The following is a 19,349-nucleotide window of genomic DNA, read 5'->3' as shown; positions in this document are numbered from 1 at the left end:
CGATTCGAACGTGTAAGCAAAAGTATCTCAGGGAGCCTAGTACAAATTTTCGCCTTCAGTCTTAAATTTTTGTGAGCAAATGTATTAGTTAGACTTCTTTTTCAATAACTCCTATAATTTTGTTGCTCCCAAAAGCGACGACTGCGGCTTTACTCATTCAATCACTCATTACCTAAAATGAGTCCATTTGGGAGTAGAGAAGTAAAGATCGCCTTACCGCCTTTGTGTATATTTCTCCTTTTGGTTTGGGATTATTTCCGTTCTTATCTAAAAGATAATGAAATTTAAAAGCTAAGTACCTGCTACCTAAACCATCACATCGCTTTTTGTCTGAGTTTCCTGCGCGAATGGGATATTGAAATGTAAGATATGGGATGATCCCATATCTCGCACTTCAATATCGCATGCGAAATCCCGCGATAAATACTTTTGAAGGACCTGAGAAGAAGGAGTGTGCGCGTCAGTTGCTGAGAGAGGCGTTAACTCCGGCAAGACCGACGGAAATAGCGAAACATAAAGAAAACTTTATCCGTGCAAGCAAACCTGCCAACGTTTACCCGATGAGGCACCACTAAGATCAAGGACCACATGACAATAGGTATCCATGTAGTAACTATAGTTGCTACAGGGATATTACTTGAATTGTTATAACAATTCGAGTTCTGATTGCGTTGTTTTTCTCAACAAATTTACAAACGCCAGTCGGTAACGTGCTAAACGAAGTGCTTCGGCACGCTATCTTTGCATGTTCAGAAAAAATCGTAATAAATAGAAAGTAGCTCTTCATCAGATTTGTTCTGACGAACTTTTTCTTCCTGTTTCCTTTACAAGTTGCCGAGCTGTCAAAGACGGCATGACGCTAGTAGCTGGGACCATTTTTATCCCTCGGCATTAATGATGCCTATCGGTTCCGGCCCAGCAATAAACGCGGCGGGTCGTGCTTTATATAGGCCAGCCCGCACAGTTTGGGCTGCGCGCGCGTAATCACGACCCCGCTTTCTAATTTTTTTTTTTTTTTTTTTTTTGTGGTATGCATGCTTGTTTCTAAACATACATATGCAACGTGCCGTGCGCCGGTTGGGAAACCAACTGCTCAGCGAATCGAATGCCACTCGCTTATGCTTTTTCATTTCTACTATCTCACATTCACTTGTCATGCCATACTCCCCCTATCACGCACTCACTTACTCGTTAATTTACTAATTTACTCCGAGTGGGAGTGAGCGTGAATGTACTCAGTTACTCACTCACCCTCCTTATCACTCGCTCGCTCACCCACTCAACCATTCCGCTGACCCCCTCATTAACCATTAGTCTATCCCGCTAACTCATTCATTCACCCATTCCGCTGACTCACTCGCTCGCTCACTGGAGTACCCCACAAGCTATCCCTTTGTGTTCGCATTGCAGCATCCGGTATAGAGGCTACAGCTGTAGAAAATGTTATTGATGTTGCCCGAGTACCTAGCGAGTACCTAGCGAACAGGTCTCCCAGAAAGCGTCCGCAGCTAAGCCCATGGGCAAATCAAGCGTTGTTCAGCATTGATGCTCTTCAGCGAGCCTCGTATCGTGCACACCCATCTTAATGGCCGGTTGTTTATCGTCTTCTGCGGGTCTGCCTGGCGCCATTTCAGTGACGAGACCAGGCTTCTGCGCGCCGCCGGCTGTGTCGGCCAGATAAATGTGCTGCCCGGACGCTAGGCTCCTGACGAGGATTCCTGAAGGATGCGATCCAGCTTCGTCCTCTTCCTTCCACGTCTCACCCTCCCTCTCTGTGTGCCGGCCTTGGCAGCTATCGCCCGACCGAGACCGGTAGGCGTTGCTGTATATGCTTTCTCTCGCACGGGACCAAAGCCAAGACGAGCCGCTTCCTTTACGACGTTCCGGTGGTGAGCTATCGAAAGAGGAGCCAGAGTTCCTTCTATATTTTAATTTGTTTTACCGTTTATTTAATTTTTATTGCCCTCTCACTACTTTGTTTTTCTTTCTTTTGCATGGTTGACGAGCCTGGCAGAGAAGACGTCTCGCTCGGAATCCTCTGCATGCAGGCGTGAGCCGTGGCTTGCTTGTTTGTGTTACCGCGGTAGCGCTTGGACGGAGCTCAAGCCAGGCAAGGAACCTCAGGGATCTTTAAATTTGGACCAACAGCGCAAAGACACCGCGTCGAGAGAAACTAAAATATTTATCAAAGCACGGCAGAGTCACGAGAAGCAATGTTGCCAGAATAGCACAATCTACTTCCGAGACGCAAGCATTCTGTTGCTTGAAAGAGATGGGGCCCTGAGAAGAGATGCGAATGAAGCCTCAAACACTGTAGCTTAGAATTTGTGTAGAATAAAACAATTTTTCGGTTGTGACTTACCTTCTAGCGTTAGCCATGCTAGTTCTCGCTGCCAGGCGCCCATGTGCTGAGCAATGTTAGTGCACGATAAACAACCCTAGGTGGTCGAAATTTCCGGAGGCCCCCCTACAGCGTCTCTTATAGCCTGTGTTGCCTTGAAACGTTAAGCCCCACAAACCAAACCTTTCCACTAGAGGCGCTCCCGTTTGACTGATAGCGGATATAATTGTTATATAAGACAAGCGGGGGAAAACCCGCTGCGGTGGCTCAGTGGTTAAGTCGCTATGCTATATTGATCCGAACCGCCCGGATTCGAATCCCGACCGAATTCCGGAGCCTTCCACTATGACACCTCTTTCTTTTTTAATCCCACCTGAATCCCTTCTCTTACAGCGCGGTTCAGGTGTCCATGGATATATGTGAGAGCTACCGAGCATTTTTTTTTCTATAAACCAATTTACATTTTTAAGCGAGGAAGTAAAGATCACGGGGCACACTCTTGAAACATTTCTGTACGTTGCAGAAACAAATTCCAAATGGCGAAACTGCAAACAAATTAAAATACTTGACTTAGGCGTCCACGGGTGTCAGCATGTCACTATTCGGAAAAAGATTGGCTGGCAAATGCATAATTTCTGCACATTTTGACTTCATCTGCGCTGCTTTTCCTTTTGGACTCGAGCCAGAAAAGTAAAATAAGCCGCCTCAGATTTTTTTTTTTTTCCCTCTAGTGGTGCGACGAAAGATGAAGACAGACCCTTCTTGTCAGCAGTAAGATGCGCGTCCCAAGAAGGCTTTTTTACCACCACGTCTTTGTTTGTATCCTTTTCTTATAACGTTGTTTATTGCCTTCTTTTTCCTTTTTGCGAAGACTTGGCGCCTATTACCTTCTGTCGTCTCTCTCTTCAAACAATTTATTATCGCCATTTGTCTTACGGGTTGAGCCGAAATTGTCACGGTAAAGAGAAACAGTCTCAGGTCTCCTACTTGTTTTTCTCTTTCCATATAATTACCTAGCCACATCGTTATTGTCACACGTAAACCAACGCTTCCTCATCGAAAAATTATTTTCCTTTTTTCGCGAGAGCCTGTCTACGTGATAGTCATAAGTCATCCGGATAACATCCTTGAGCTCCTACGTGATCTCTTATTCCTTGAAATCCCTAGTAAGCAGTACAGAACGCAAGAGAAGAATTTCTTATTTTCTTATTCTTTATATCATTTGACAGTACCCTTTCCCCAAGCTTTTCAACCCAGAAGAGTCAAGCATCAGGTATGGGGAAATCTTATGCCCATTGTGTCTAAAGTGGTTACCCAGAGGCGCTACGCCAGGAATCGAACCTGGTACCTCCCGAATTTTTCGAAACACGAGAAGCAGTAATCCAAGTGGCACAAACCATCGGCCCAAATATTGGTAATATATTGACAATGCATTGGTCATATGTTGGTCCGGACATTGCGGACACAGTACCAATATTGGGTCAATTGTTTGTGCTGCTTGAGAAACCAAGGTCTACACAAATCTGCACACGCGATAATGCGTTACAGCGAAGTTTAAAACGATGCGTAAATGAGGTCAGTGCTGTTCATGCTCTGTAGACAAGTGTGTGGACCCATATTAAACGCGCTTATATGCCAGCTAGAATGCTGTGGCCAATGTCTTCCCGGTCGGCGCCCATGCATTGCGCTCGCGTGTTTTATACTCACGTAGTGCGGTCCCGGAGTGGGTGCAGTGTAGTTGCAGGTGAAGGTGTCGTCCTTGTTGTCCGTTACCTTGGCTTGCACGGGTCTCTCCTTCTCGTCCGTGATCTTGACCTTGGGCTTGGCTGCAGATTTTATTTGAGAACAAAGGGCATGATTGTGTCACAAGAGTGTGCGAACACGCGATTACAATGCGTTGCAGACCACAGTAAGTGCGGCGACTCGAACTGTGATGCACGGCAGCTCACCTTAATTTGTGTCTAGTCCTCCACGGAGCAAAGGAAAGGAAAACGAGAGGAAGCGAAAGACAGTTAACAATTTGAATGGCTTTGGTATGGATGTTTTCGTTTTCTGTACACTGAATACTCAAAATCGACGACCGTGCACTCAGAGTTATAGCTGTAACAAGTGAAGCGTGCAACAGACGACAAACGGACTAACTAGCGCGCCATATGATAGTTGATGAGACGGATGATACGAGCCGTGGTCTCCGGAATCTAGCTTGAGGGCAGGATATACACAAAGGTAACGATCGTTTCTTTTCATAGTTTATTGTTATCGAGTTAAACATTTACCGGTACGATTCCTTGCAAAAACATAGAAGAGGAGCTACTGCAACATATGATCCCTATGAGAATTCTTGAGAGAAGTTCGCATTTGTACAGAAGTTCCGAAAACACAGAGTAACTTCCGTTAATTAATCTTGGCCAGCTATCTACATGCGTTGAAATGACTCTTGTATACTGACAAATCGAATCATCTGAATAATACGTGAATACGAATGGACCCAACTTCAGTGTACTCAGAAGGACCTAAAAAACCTGGTAAAATTGGCCATACTTCAGACAGTTTGCAATCAGTCTAACTGGCATTCAGGTAAGCACTCATGCTACAGGAAAAAAGCTGCCCCCCCCCCCCCTTTTTTTTTTAAGAGCGCGCGAGCAGTACCAATAAAACAAACAAAAAAAAACATAATTCTATCCTCTAAGCCGTGATTTCGATGTCAGGTATTAAGGCAAAGTTCGCTTAACCTTGCTTAACCTTACCTCGCCGCCCAGCCTTGGTGGCCTTATGTTTCAACACAACGAAAAGCGCAGCACAAATTAACCCCATCTGGGCGCTACACACCACTCTAGAATCCTGTGTGTGCCCTCGCTTCTGAACAGCCACCAGCAAAAGCCTACGGCGTGCCCAACTGGGATTTCGCGTCATTTATTAGAAGGCTAATTGAAAGATTAATTGAGAATATTGTCACGACTGAAGTCCGAGGGAGCCGTGAAAGTACCACGTAGCCAAGGACCCGAGAATGAGGTCGGCTTGTCGTTTCGAACACAGAGTCACAGCGTCCAGCACCAGCGCGCCGCTCGTGCCAACCACCGCTTCGTTGTCGTCGGCCCCAAACACGGCTGTCGCGCGGCGCTAGGCACGTGGCATTATTCCCCCCCGTGAAAGAAAACATCGTCCCGATGACAAGGTGATAGGAGAAAAAAAATTAGGCGTGAGGTGAACTGTACAATAACGCAAGGTTTCACTTGCAGGGAACGCTCAGTCACGCGAAAAATACGGCTTTAAGCGCACCACATGCACAATTTCAGGCCGCTGGCGTCGAACACCGACGGTCACAGTTCCATCTGGAACGACTTCATAATTAACGTTGTTTAAGCGGCGCAAGACTTTATAGGGTCCGAAATAGCGGTGGAGTAGTTTCTCGCTCAAGCCTTTGTGACGCACGGGGGTCCACACCCACACTTGGTCCCCTGGTTCGTAGTGGGCCTCCCTGTGCCGAAGGTTATAGTGTCGCGCGTCGGTGGCATGCTGCTCCTTGATGTGTAAACGGGCCAGCTGACGGGCTTGCTCGGCCTGTTCCGCGAAATGGGCGGCGTCGGGTTCGACCGCTTCTTCCAAGCACGGGAGCATCGCGTCCAACATCGTGCGGGCCTCTCTGCCATATACGAGACGGAACGGCGTAAACTTCGTGGTTTCCTGCGGCGCCGTATTGTAGGCGAAGGTGACATACGGCAGGATCTCGTCCCACATTTTATGCTCAACGTCGATGTACATTGAGATCATGTCCGCCAAAGTTTTGTTCAGTCGTTCCGTTAATCCATTTGTCTGAGGGTGATACGCTGTTGTTGTGCGATGCTCGGTATGGCTGAGAGTTAAGGTGTCCCGCAGTAGCCGAGCTGTAAACGCCTTTCCTCGGTCAGTAATGATGGTCGACGGTGCACCGTGTCTGAGCACAATGTCGTTCATAAAGAATCGAGCAACTTCGCCGGCAGTACCTCGGGCAAGGGCCTTCGTTTCAGCGTAGCGTGTTAAGTAGTCTGTGGCGACTACAATCCACTTGTGTCCGTTCGAGGATAAAGGAAATGGGCCTAAAAGGTCCATGCCCACTTGTTCGAAGGGTGTGAGGGGCGGTTCTATAGATTGTAACATACCGGATGGCTTGAGCGTGGGTTTTTTTCGTCGCTGGCATTGTCGACAGGTCTGTACGTAACGTCTAACGCTCGGAGAAAGATGTGGCCAGTAGTAGTTCTGCCGGACTCGGTTTAGGGTGCGTGTAAAGCCAAGATGCCCTGAAGTTGGTTCGTCGTGGCAGGCCAGGAGGATTTCGTGCCTTAGATCAGCCGGTATAACTAGCAGGTATGTTTTCGCACTCGACGTAGAATTCTTCTTATAAAGCACCCCATTGCGGAGGCAATACGACGACAACCCCCGAGCAAGGTACCGGGGTATTGTAGGATGCCCACCTTCAAGATGGTCAATAATCAGTCGCAGCTCGCCGTCGGCACGCTGTCTGGAGGCGAGATCGGACGTAGTGACTGCTCCGAGGAAGCTATCGTCGTCGGTGGCATCTGACGAAGGAGGGCCGACGGGCGCGCGGGACAGGCTATCGGCATCGGTGTGCTTCCGGCCAGACTTATAAATAACATCGAAATCGAACTCCTGTAGGCGCAATGCCCAACGTGCTAAGCGGCCACAAGGATCCTTTAAGTTTTTCAGCCAACACAACGAGTGATGGTCAGTGATGACGCGAAACGGTCGGCCATAAAGGTACGGGCGGAACTTGGCAGCGGCCCATACTACCGCCAAACATTCTTTTTCAGTGGTGGAATAGTTACACTCAGCACGGGAAAGTGCACGGCTGGCGTAGGCAATTACTTTCTCGACCCCGTCTTGGTGCTGAACTAGAACGGCACCAAGGCCGACGTTGCTCGCATCCGTGTGTAATTCTGTGTCGGCATCATCGTCGAAATGTGCCAGGATCGGGGGTGACTGGAGCCGGCGTCGTAACTCGTCGAAAGCCATCTGCTGCTCGGCGCCCCAGGAAAATGATGCGTCATCTCGAGTCAGGAGAGTCAGAGGGCTGGCCATCTGTGCAAAGTTTTTGATAAAGCGACGATAATAGGAGCACAGCCCCAAAAACCGTCGGACTGCTTTTTTATGGGCGGGGACGGGAAAGGCAGCAACGGCAGCAAGTTTCTCAGGGTCAGCTCGGATGCCATCAGCACTCACGATGTGCCCAAGAAACTTCAATTCGGTGAACCCGAAGTGGCACTTTTGAGGCTTGAGAGAAAGGTTGGCAGACCGGACAGCTTCGAGAACAGTTCTCAGGCGGCGTAGGTGTTCCGTGAACGTCGGTGAAAAAATTATTACGTCGTCGAGATAAACAAGGCATGTCTGCCACTTAAGACCTGTGAGCACAGTGTCCATCATCCGTTGGAAGGTGGCAGGAGCACAGCAGAGCCCGAATGGGAGGACGCGGAATTCATAGAGCCCATCTGGTGTTACGAAGGCAGTTTTTTCACGGTCCCTCTCATCAACTTCAATTTGCCAATAACCACTCCTGAGGTCAATGGAGGAGAAGTACTTGGCTCGGCGAAGTCGGTCGAGAGAGTCATCAATCCGTGGTAGCGGATAGACGTCCTTCTTTGTCATACTGTTCAGTTTCCGATAGTCAACGCAGAAACGAAGTGTTCCGTCTTTCTTTTTAACGAGGACTACAGGCGAGGACCATGGGCTGTTTGAAGGTTGAATGACGCCATCGGCGAGCATCTCCTTGACTTGCTGTTGGATAGCTTCTCTCTCCCGAGGAGACACACGATAGGGCTGCTGATGGATGGGTCGAGTGCCTTCATGCGTGATAATCCGGTGTTTAATGACCGACGTTTGCTGCACCTTAGATGAAGACGTGAAGCACACACGAAACTCCAGCAATAGATCTTGAAGTTGCCTCTTTTCAACGGAGGAAAGGCTAGAATTGATGTCGACAGCGTGTACGGCATCATCCGGTTCAGTGCTAGGCGTAGATTCCTCTGAAGCAAAACATTCGGCGACTTCGTGCAGATGGTCGACGTAAGCAATGACAGTGCCACGGAACAGGTGTCGATGTTCATTGGAGAAATTGGTGACAAGTACCTCCGTCTCTCTTCCACGAAGGAAACAAAGACCTCTTGCCACAGAAACTCCCAAGGCGAGTGAGAGGGAGACATTAGGCTCAACAACCCGGAGGCCGTGATGTGGCTCGTCACAAGTAACTCTGGCGAGGATGCTGGCGCGTGGTGGCACTGTGAGGCTATCATCGGCGACTCGCAGCGTGGAGTGGGACCCGCGGTACTCATGCTTTTCAGTGGCCAGTTTGGCGGAAAACGTCACCAAGCGGTTCGGTAGATCTATAGTGGCACCGTGCTCACGAAGGAAGTCGATGCCAAGAATAACATCACGAGAGCATTCGCGTAGAACGAGAAAAGTCGCAACAAAGGTGCAGCCTCTCACCGTAACCCGGGCTGTACACATACCCAGTGGTGCAACCACATGTCCGCCTGCCGTACGTATGTCTGGTCCGTTCCATGGCGTCATCACCTTTTTCAGTGTCCTTGTAAGCCGCCCACTAAGGATAGAATAATCGGCTCCCGTATCAACTAAAGCGCTGACCTCCTTCGTGTCGACGATAATAGGGATGTCCAGGGAGACCCTGCCAAGACCAGGGCCTGTCGACGTCGGTTCGGAGTGAAGTGAACGGTGTGGTGGCGGAAGCTGGGCGGCGGTTGGGTGGTCGGCGTCGGGACAATTCAATGTCGACGGCAGGTCGGAGTGAAGGAAGCGGTGCGGCGACGGAAGCTGGGCGGCAGTTGTGTGGTCTGCGTCGGGGCGATTTAAGCGACACGGCGGTGATAACTGGTCGGCGATGCGGACGACGTCACGGCGATCTGGTCTGTGCGGTGAAAACTGGACAGGAATTCGGCGTTCGACGTCGGGGCGAATCGAGCGGTGCGGCGGTGGAAGCTTTACGGCGAATCGGTGTGCGGCGGCCTCGCCCCCAAAGGTCGCCGGAGCTAGTTTTCCCGATGAGGACTCGAGGAACCATGGCGTCCAGCGGTATACCGTGACCCAGAGGGTGAAGAGCGACGAGGCGAAGGCGAGCGCGACTCGCGACGAGGAGAATGTGGCAGACTGGCGGGTGACGTACGCTGGCGGGTTACGTACTCGGCGATGTCCTGAGGCCGCTGACCAGGCCGTGGACGAGGGCTGTCGGGGGAAAATCCCCTAAGGCCCATCTGACGATAAGGGCACTGCCGGTACAGGTGACCTGCCTCGCCACAGTGGTAGCAGAGAGGGCGGTTATCCGGAGCGCGCCAGAGATCAGTTTTCCGGGGCGCCTGGCGCCGATCTTCCCAAAGGGGCAGCGGTGCCGCAGCGTGCACAGCGACCTGAGGTTGCGTGTAAGGCGAAGGGGTGGGTAGCAGGGCTGGGCGGCGTGTGACATCAGCATAAGTCATCCGCTCGGTGGGGCCCGGGGGTGGTGGTGGAACGACTGTACTTGTTGGTGGCGTGAGTGCATTCTGGACCTCTTCACGGATGATGCTGGCCAGGGAAGCTGCGCCAGGAGCTCCATGAACTTTCTGGAGCTCCTCGCGAACCACGGTGCGAATGAGGTCGCGAAGGGAGCTCATATCTGCCCCGGGATTGTAGTCGGTTCGGTCAGACGGCGGTAGTGTGGATATGGAATTCAGCGGCCGACCGTACTGGCTGCATCGCTGCTGTAACAGTTTCTCCATGGTCACAGCTTCAGCCAGAAACGCCGCGACGGTGGTGGGCGGGTTCCGCACGAGGCCGGAAAAAAGCTGTTCTTTGACGCCGTGCATCAGGTGCCGAACCTTCTTCTCCTCACTCATGGACGGGTCGGCGCGATGGCAAAGGCGCATGACGTCTTCAACGTACATTGCGACCCCCTCGTTCTGACGCTGAACTCGAGAGGTCAGGGCACGCTCGGCATTCTCTCGGCGGTCACTGTTGGCGTACGTACCGAGGAGCTGACTTCGGAAGGCCGGCCACGTAGAGAATGTGGCCTCGCGGTTCTCGAACCATGTCCGAGCAGCGTCTTCAAGGCTGAAGTAGACGTTCCGCATTTTCGCAGCGTCGTCCCAGCCGTTAAACGTCGCGACCCTTTCATAGTGAGCTAGCCAGTCCTCGGCGTCTTCAAACTGCTCACCGTGAAATGGTTTAGGGGTACGTGGGGTCTGAAGGATGAGACAGGACGAAGGGGTGGAAGGGACAGTCATGGTACGGGCGGGCGGTGTCGTTGCCACAGCCAGAGTCTCTTCGTCAAGAGGGAAGGCCTCGGGGGACAAGCCTCGGAGCCGTCGGCTGGTACGATGGACCGGAGTGGTCACGAGAGGCGGCCGCGTAGGGTCGTCCGCAGGAGAAGGGATCATCGATCGCACCTCCACCAGTGTCACGACTGAAGTCCGAGGGAGCCGTGAAAGTACCACGTAGCCAAGGACCCGAGAATGAGGTCGGCTTGTCGTTTCGAACACAGAGTCACAGCGTCCAGCACCAGCGCGCCGCTCGTGCCAACCACCGCTTCGTTGTCGTCGGCCCCAAACACGGCTGTCGCGCGGCGCTAGGCACGTGGCAATATATACTAGCCGTTTTGAATTTTCTATATTTTTTGAACATGTACCGCCTTCGGGGTTTTTTACAACATCGAGCGAGCGTCGACTGTCCGGCGCTGCTCTGGCGCAAGGAGACGGGGGAGCGAAAAACATGTGAGGGCAAAGGCAAATTCACAATCCTTCTGGTGTAGTGCGCTTCGGCTACTAGGCTATTGTGGTCAGTGCGAGGCAACCCCTGCCAATCATTGGCTGTTATGCATCGAAGCGCCAAGAAGTTGAGTTTATTTGTTGTTATCTGCTGCATATAGTGTGAGTGATACTGAGTAAAATGCCTAATATACTCCGTGAACCATTTGCTGTTGTTACTAGCGCGAAATTATTAGTAGGGACTATGGATATCGGCACAAGAATTTATGTATAAAGCAATAATTATTAATTAGCATCCATCTAAGAGAGCAGCCGCCATTAGGCTACAGAGAAAAGCTGCACCGCTTTCATGGTAACATCACAGGTGAAGGAAAATTCGTCGTCTTCTGGGATTCGAACCAAGGGCCATCGTCTATATGGGCCAGTCCCTCTACCAACTGAGTTAACAAAGAAGGCTAGCAAATCAGATGGTCAGGCGAGGCAAATTGTGTGCAAAACACGTTGGTCCAGTGTTTATAGGAATCCCCTAATGGAGAGTAGATCTCTATTACGGAAGCAGTGATTATTAATTGGATCAGACGTTCTAGAGACGCTGTTCCCAAAAGCAAACCAAGACCTTGCAAGCCAAGCTTGGTAGATTATGCGTTTACAACAGTCCAGAGCCACAAGCACGCAGCTGATAGAATATGAGACAAACAGGCTCAGAACATGACAATAAAACATTCTACATTCAAAAATTTCTACATTTGCGCATTTCTGCTGTTTTCTCGTTGAAGCGGAGTCTTTTGCTACAGAAGAAACCCGGCTCTCTGTAGAAGCAAGCTAACGAAGTGTATGTTTTTTTTCCTTTTTCACCTTTTCCCGCAGCCTTGCAGTCAATGTAGAATTTGGTGGGCGTCTGTGACGTCACGCCTTTCTCCACGCCAGGACCGTAGACGCGCACCTTCGTCGGATCCGTGTTGTCAGCCACGTTGACCTGAAATCGAGGGCAAAAAAAAAAAATTAAAGGAGCACGGTCTAAAATAATTTTGCCTAAACAGGCATGCAGTTTAACATGCTACGGAGTAGAAATAAAGTGGGTAGTTCGTATAGGACGTCTGCGTTGACAGAAAGTTTTGATCATTGAATTCGGCAGGCAACAGCAGCAGGCAGCAGTCAGGAAAGAAGAAAATGGAAAGAGACAGGAAGCAGCCAGCAGGTATCGAGTCAAGGCATGAACGTGGGAATAAAGCAAGGTTTTCTGTACACGGTCTCGTAATTTGCTAACGCTAGCACGAAAACTACAACTGGCCTGCGTTTTCGCTGTCTAGTTCAAGTTAAGAATCATCTTCGTCTTCACCATCATCAAACACCTCTCGAGGTCTTTGAGACCATCTTGTGTGCACCAAAAGCATCTTTTGCCATGAATCTGTTTGACTGACTTGCTCATTGGACTATTAAGATTAACCATCGCCATCATTATCACCATTCGGGTTTTCATTGCTCTTGACCACTGGCTCAAGCCAGTCAAAAGCCGTGCTAACCAGCTAAGCGTCAAAAACGTCTTGCACTGATTGGCCGGCAAAAGGTCTAGTTTCTACATCAGTGCTAGCAAAGTGTGCGAGACAGTGCATATGCCCGCTACGTGCATAGGTGGTTTAGCTTCTTGGACGTGCGGACAATGCTTGAAACTATCAGCGCATGCAAGAAAAACCCCGATTAATTGGAGGCAAGGGAGAGCTAAAGTACGAGGGAAGGAATTGAGGAGGTAGAACACAGGGACCATGGTGCCACAGAACCAAGAGAGAAAAAGAAAGATTGGAGAGAGTGAAGCGGAGGCGCTACCCGGAAGGGGCTTCCGGGCACGGCGACGCAGGAGTAGTTGACCTGCACCGTGTGCTTGTCGTTGGAGTCGGGCTTGTACGTGCACGTGTACGTGTCGTCGCCATTATCCTTGACCTTGACTTCGACGGGCCGGCTCTGGGAGTCAGCCACCTTGACCTCTAGCGGAGCCTTGCCACCGGCCTGGCGCGCATCCACCGTGAACTGGGTCTGCTGGCCCTGCAGCACGCCTGTAGGTTGCAGGCCGGGTCCACTGGCCACCACCTGGGACAGGAGGAGAGGTACATTTAGGAAATATTTGTCTTAGTGCGTTGTGGCGGCTGTGAGATTCACCAGTGTCCTGTGTCACTTCTCTGGTTACTTTGGTACAAGGATGCACATTTATTAAACCTGGAATCCAAGCCAAAGCTTGGCGTCTAAATTTTGTGATCGAGTGGTTCTTAGGAAGGAATTTATTTGAACCATACCTGCCCTGGTAATTTCTCTGGTTGACTGAATTTCTGGGTGCACAAACTTTCATCTTATAACCCACGGCCTCCTTGGTCGCTAATTGTAACCAAAGGAGGCTCTTGAAGGCATGCCGTTTTAGACTGTCCCGAGTTACTCCTTCGGTTCCTGGGGTGTGTTATCAAGGTGAACGTCTTTATTGGCTCATTGTGAAAATCACTCGTGCACGAGATCTGTTCGCGAGATCTGTCAGCGAGATTTCACGAGATGTGTTTTCTTTGTCTAGCATTCCTGCCGTCTCCATGGCAACGTAGGGGGCGCGACTACGGGCGACGCTGTACCGCCAATTTCACGCTTTAATGGTCTGATGCGACAGCGTTAATGACTCCGTTTGCCGATTCCCCTTGCGGATCTCCATTCGCTGGCAATTAGACATTGCAACTTGCTTATTCAGTAATCTTTAAGTGTGTGCATCTATTATCCCAAACATAGACATTAGCATACTGTCGTAAGAGACCACATTATATTAAAGGCCTCCCGGCAAACCAAGCCGTGCAATCTTGTTGGCATCGCCTAGGGGCAGTGTCTCTAACTCTGGGTCCAAGGGTCCCGGAAGGCGGGATTTCGATCTCACGCTCTCATCTCAAAGGTGAAGCCCGAGTTGGCAGCGCCTGCCAACTCGGCCATGTCACGTGGTCACGTGACGTCACACAACCCGACGACCAGTCAGCACGCGGCCACGTCACCTGCCAGAGCCATTCTCTACGTTTTTTTTTTTTTAACTTAAAATGCCGACAATGCCAATGTCGGAATTTCTGGAGATTCGGAACTTTACCGCTGTCGTGTTAAAAAATAACGAAGTGCCTCATTGCAACTGTCTACCTGGCTTGATGACATACAAAGTCGTGAAATGTACGGTTATTATTTTACTGCAGCTATGTGCATTCGCACAGAACTGTGAGACTGCACAAAATGTGAGCTTCCATTGCTCTCGATGTAATGGCACTGCATGCATGTTTATTGTTTTGTGTTCCTGAAGGGAGAGTCAATATTACGGCAATGTACTAATTTGAATAGCTTTCAGCTGAATCTGCGTGGGCATTGAAAAGGGACGGGTTCTTTGCTACCGCTGGCTTGTATACAATATGCGTGAGAACTTAATTCTTTTGCATCAGCACGTTGTAAGAAATCCATTCCACAAAGCAGCACACCAGCGAAAGCACCCCGCGTTAGCGCCGTACTTGCCTTGTCCGGCTGACAGGTGCTCTGGGGAAGGATGTTGGCGATCCAGGGAGACTTGGGGATATCCTCGCCGTTGCAGAGGACGTGCACAGCGTAGTCGCCGGGCGCCGTGGGGAAGTACTTGACGTCGGCCGACCCGTCGCCGTTGTCGAAGCACTCGATCTTGGCCTGCGACGGCCCCTCGATGGCGAAGCCCAGTTGGCCGGTCTCGCCGTTGGTGTCCACCGTGAAGGTGGCCGGGTACCCGACCAGGCCACCCGACAGACCCGGCCCGTAGGCGACAATCTTGGACTCCTTGTAAGGCCCCACGTTCACCTCGTACGGGCTGCGAGGGATCTCCTGACCTCCGTAAGAGATCATGACCACGTAGCGACCTTCCTTGGTCGGCGCGTAGTTGCACTCGAACGTCTTGTCCGGCTTGGGCGTGATGTTGACCTTCTCGACGGTGCCGCCTTGGGGAGGAGGAGAAAACACAACCTCGAGAACCGAACTTAGAACGGGGCAGCTTTTAAGGAGCTTTTAGCCTACTGCCCTACTCCTCCGGCAACAAACTTTGTAATGTCATGATCGCACCCTGTAAATGTCCCGCCAAGTACTTCAGTATAGGTCAAATAAGATGACAAAAATGACAAGGTGAGGTTGTTCAGCAAAAATAAAAAAAGCAAGCGGAATAACAGGACAGCACTGAAGCATGATGGAGGATTTTTTGTTCGAACTAGTAGATTCTAAATTGTCTTTTTTTTTTTTTTTTTCGGAACACTCATAGAACGTTTCATCAGTGAGTTCGGCGAAATGAGAAGTCATGTAGTGCATTTTGCGACGTATCAATATTTTCCTTGTATCTTGAAAACCACCAGTCTTTGCAATAAAACTTGGCAGCTATGTTGATGCGCCGGTCAAGGAAGCGCGAAAGAAAGTCGATGACGACTAATGCCCAGAAATTCTAAGTGCGGCTTCGCTGCGTGGCAATATGCCATGCAGTGAAGACACTCAGTATGGAGTGCCCTACTGCGTAGGTGTCGGTTGGACGGCATCTTTCTTCACCAGCAACTCTCTCTCGTTTACCTCCATCGATTTCTTATATGCTTTGTGGATGGCCACGGCAGCACTAATTAATGCGATATCTAAGCTCGGAGAGCCTCGAACAAGTCGTCAAGACAGGCTGCGGGAATAGTTCGCTTGGAGATGTCGCTGTTGCCGTACGGGATTTAGAATTCCCATAGTGAAAAATTCACGAGGCTAAATGCGTGCATTTCACTCTTACAACTAAGACTTTGAAGATAAGACCATTTCAAGGTCGACAGCTGTTGACAGTCGAAAATTTAAGATTGCATGGTTCGTGGAATATTGACATAAACGTTTCTGCCAAAGAAGTGGCGTTTACAGTACACTCTATTTATATTAAAAATGCTTCACGAATAAGTCTAATTAAATGCTCCTGAGTTCTTCTTTGTTTCAGTTTTTTGTTACGCTTCCTGAGTTCTGTTTCGCATGCCCTTAACAGAATATATGTATATATATATATATATATATATATATATATATATATATATATATATATATATATATATATATATATATATATATATATATCAAGTTAAGCTAATTCAAAGATCTAGTAACTTCTTCATTCGAACCTACATCCCTTATTTGTTCCGGCAAAGAGGTATAAACGGGAAACAATAAACATCTCGTCATTATAGAGCATTTTGTTCCTTCAATAGGAGTGCAGATCTGAAAACGAATGTAGAGACGGTGCTACGTACCGGGTCCGAGCACCTTGATTTGAAGCTCGCCTTCGCCGGCGTTCTCGGTGAACACCTTGAAGTCAGCCACGTCTCCGACGCGGACTCCGTTCTTCTGCAGACCTCGCCCGGAGGCACGAACTCGCCGAGGGTTGCAGGCTGCACGAGCGAAAGCAAAACAGGAAGTGACACTTCCTCTGCCGTCCTGGTTAGCCTCTACATTGCCCACCAGCGCGCGCTGCTGACATGCACTGACAGGCACTCGGAAAGGCAAATATTTTCGTGTCAAGAAAATGCGCAGTATGTACACAACCTTGACACGCTCCGTGCAACTGCGGTGATTTTTATAGCATGTCCTAGCTCACAAGCTTGATATGCATTGAAGCGCGGAGGAACAAGTCGCGTTATAGTGGAATTCACTCCTCAGAAAAGAGAACAGTAGGCTGGTGAGAAAGCACGAGCCAATGCTACAATTTCGCTTAATTCAGAGGGGAAAATGCGTGTGAGCAGGGTATTGAAATTAGCCTATTACCTAAGACCAAGTTATCTGTTTATTCAGTCGATAGATAGGTAAATCAATTAGTCGCCAATTTATCTATTGAAAGGGGACGGTTGTGTTCTGTCCTGAAACAAGGTGCAGAGAAAAAAGTACCAGGGCCTTATTAATGCTTACCAGTGCGATGGTTAAGAGATGCTGCTACGAGAGCACTATATTCACATCAAAGTAACACACGAAGTAGAAAAGGGATTGAGTAGAAACGTACGTGGTCCGACGTTGACCTTGAAGGGGCTGTTGGGCACGGGCCGACCGGCGAATATCACATTGACCTGGTGCGGTCCCTCCATGGCTGGCACATACTCGCAGTGGTGCTCGTCCTCGTTGGTCTTCTTGATGCGGCACGGGACGGCGTTGCGGCCGCCCTTCGGGTCCACAATCTCCACCTCCACCTGCCCCTTGCCGGCCGCTGGTGTTTCGGTTCGCAAAAAAAAAAAAAAAAAAAGAAAATGTAGAAGCGACAGTCAGCGATGACCACAGTCGCGTCGTTCCTTTCACAACTTGCGAATAAGACTATTTAGCCCGCAACAAGAGAAAGTAAGACTAAGAAGCTCAGAAGATGTGCAGGCGCATTTGACATTGTTTGCATTAAATATGAAACTGATATTTCTTTTAGTTACTATAGCAACGCTTATCGCCTGTACAAATCCTTGAATAAGCATGCTGTCAGCGCCCGTGGACTGATTAAAAAGTGAAAATAACGTGTATGCTGCGCACAGTTGGATTGGGCGGTTCGGATGTGAGTGTCACTGTCATCGTTTAGTGAAGGTAAGTCAACCATATGACAATGACTCTCGTTTAGTAGTCGCCAATTATTCTTCAAGTCTGGTCGATATTTAATAAATCTTGAATCCATATAGGCACTACGTGTCATCTTTAACTCGCAGGTAAGATCAAACCTACTCGTGGTGGCAAATCCAGAGAAAGGTTAATTGATGCAGCGTTTAGTAGGCTCTAACATTTCAACCCAGGCCACAAACGAGAGTTTTGAACCGCCATTGTGTATTCACTTGTGTAGGATATAGCGCTGGAGCGGAACACGAAAAACTGACAGTGTCGTGCATTCTCAAAACATTTACGTACCCTTGCTGAAGACGTCGAAGTAGGTTGGCACCCCGGCGCTGACACCTGTTGGCTGTAGACCCGGGCCTGTTGCCTTGACCTTGGTGGGGTCGCCGGCGAAGCCCTCGACCTTGACAGGGAAGGGGCTCTTGGGCACATTCTTGCCGGCGAACTGGACGTGCACTTTGTGAGGCCCCTCCTTGAGGGCCGTGTATGTAGCAGTGTACGTCTTGGCCTTGTCGTCGTTGTACCGGATGTCAACCTGTGGCGCGACAAACGGAGGTCAGGGAACTGAGTGCGACGAGGGCAAATGTTGGACTTGCTTTGCGTGTTCTCTTTTGTTCCCCGTTAGCCTTGATACAAAACGGGTGATCGGCTCCTTTTATCCAGCGGTGCTGCCATTACTCTGCAACCAAAGGGTCATATCGAATATGTGGCCAACGAATTACTATGGAGCAGTGTACATGGAATCGGTGCGTGAAGGGAGCTCATTGATTGCCTATAGGTGTATTTAATTCGAGAGTTTTCAATCAGCGTTTTAGAGCGCGGTATAGAATGTATCCGCAGTTCAATAGCAGAGAAAATATTTCGAATCGATTGAACCTTGCCCCCGCATAACTGGTAGTAGCGACATGTTGCTTGCCCACCCACACCCCCAGCACATCTAACCACTCCCTTGAAAGGGGTAAAAGCGAACGCACGAATTCCCGGTGCTTACAGGAATCTGTTGTTTTCCTGGACCCTCGACGAAGGACTTGACATCTCCCTGGCCGGCGCTGAAGGTTTCCACGGTGAAGTTCGTGGGCGCACCGACGACCACGCCTGTGGGTTCGATACCAGGGCCGTAGCACCGAACACGAGCAGGGTTCGTCTGGAGCCGCAGAGGAGCCTTGTCCTTGAGCTTGGCGTTGGGGAACTGCAAGCCACGGTGATATTAGTTGAGACTCGTTTCACCACTGCAGCGTGGATCAGCGCTCTCTCTTGCAGACCACACGATTCTGTGTTACGAGCTTTACCCGAAATATTAGGAACGGCATTATAAAGGTCGCTGTTACGCAGTGTTCAACTACACAGAAAATAATTCTACTCTCACTAAACCGCAATGTAGCATATTTGTTTTTATAACAGCGCACAACACCTAAAATCATGTGCCAAAAGCGCTTCGATAATTAAGCTTTGAAGACTGCCTCAGGTTCTTCGATACGTAATGGAAAACATGTCCACAAAGATATCGCTTCTAGAATAAAGAAATAACGATTAGGGGACACCGCTTCTTAAATTCCCACGACCACCGCGTGCAGCCCAATGGGAATGTTAGGCGGTAGGAAAAAAAAAAACAAAAAAACTTTAGCATCTTTATTGCAGGCATTCTTCCGAGTTTAATAAAGGAC

The 19,349-nt window shown here is 49.5% G+C and overlaps 1 protein-coding gene across 4 annotated transcripts in view; it reads right to left on the bottom strand.

Moving 5' to 3' along the window:
- cher (filamin A protein cher) overlaps positions 1–19,349 on the bottom strand; it is a 106,230-nt gene that overhangs the window by 38,806 nt on the left and 48,075 nt on the right. For 2 of the 4 annotated variants that reach the window (XM_084591957.1, XM_084591963.1), the window contains exons 5-12: positions 18,677–18,874; positions 17,980–18,220; positions 17,105–17,305; positions 16,362–16,499; positions 14,599–15,047; positions 12,910–13,170; positions 11,941–12,061; positions 4,049–4,167 (exon numbers count right to left, since the gene is read on the bottom strand). In XM_084591957.1, the coding sequence (XP_084448083.1) occupies positions 4,049–4,167; positions 11,941–12,061; positions 12,910–13,170; positions 14,599–15,047; positions 16,362–16,499; positions 17,105–17,305; positions 17,980–18,220; positions 18,677–18,874 (1,728 nt within the window). The remainder of the gene's footprint in view (positions 1–4,048; positions 4,168–11,940; positions 12,062–12,909; positions 13,171–14,598; positions 15,048–16,361; positions 16,500–17,104; positions 17,306–17,979; positions 18,221–18,676; positions 18,875–19,349) is intronic. The other 2 variants (XM_084591970.1, XM_084591976.1) reach the window with 2 other exon arrangements.

This window comes from Amblyomma maculatum, chromosome 1, assembly GCF_055883805.1.
Source record: "Amblyomma maculatum isolate TAMU_Amacu chromosome 1, ASM5588380v1, whole genome shotgun sequence".
NCBI lineage: Eukaryota > Metazoa > Arthropoda > Arachnida > Ixodida > Ixodidae > Amblyomma > Amblyomma maculatum.
The sequence above is the reverse complement of the archived record's forward strand: the minus strand, read 5'-3'. Positions and strand labels throughout refer to the sequence as shown.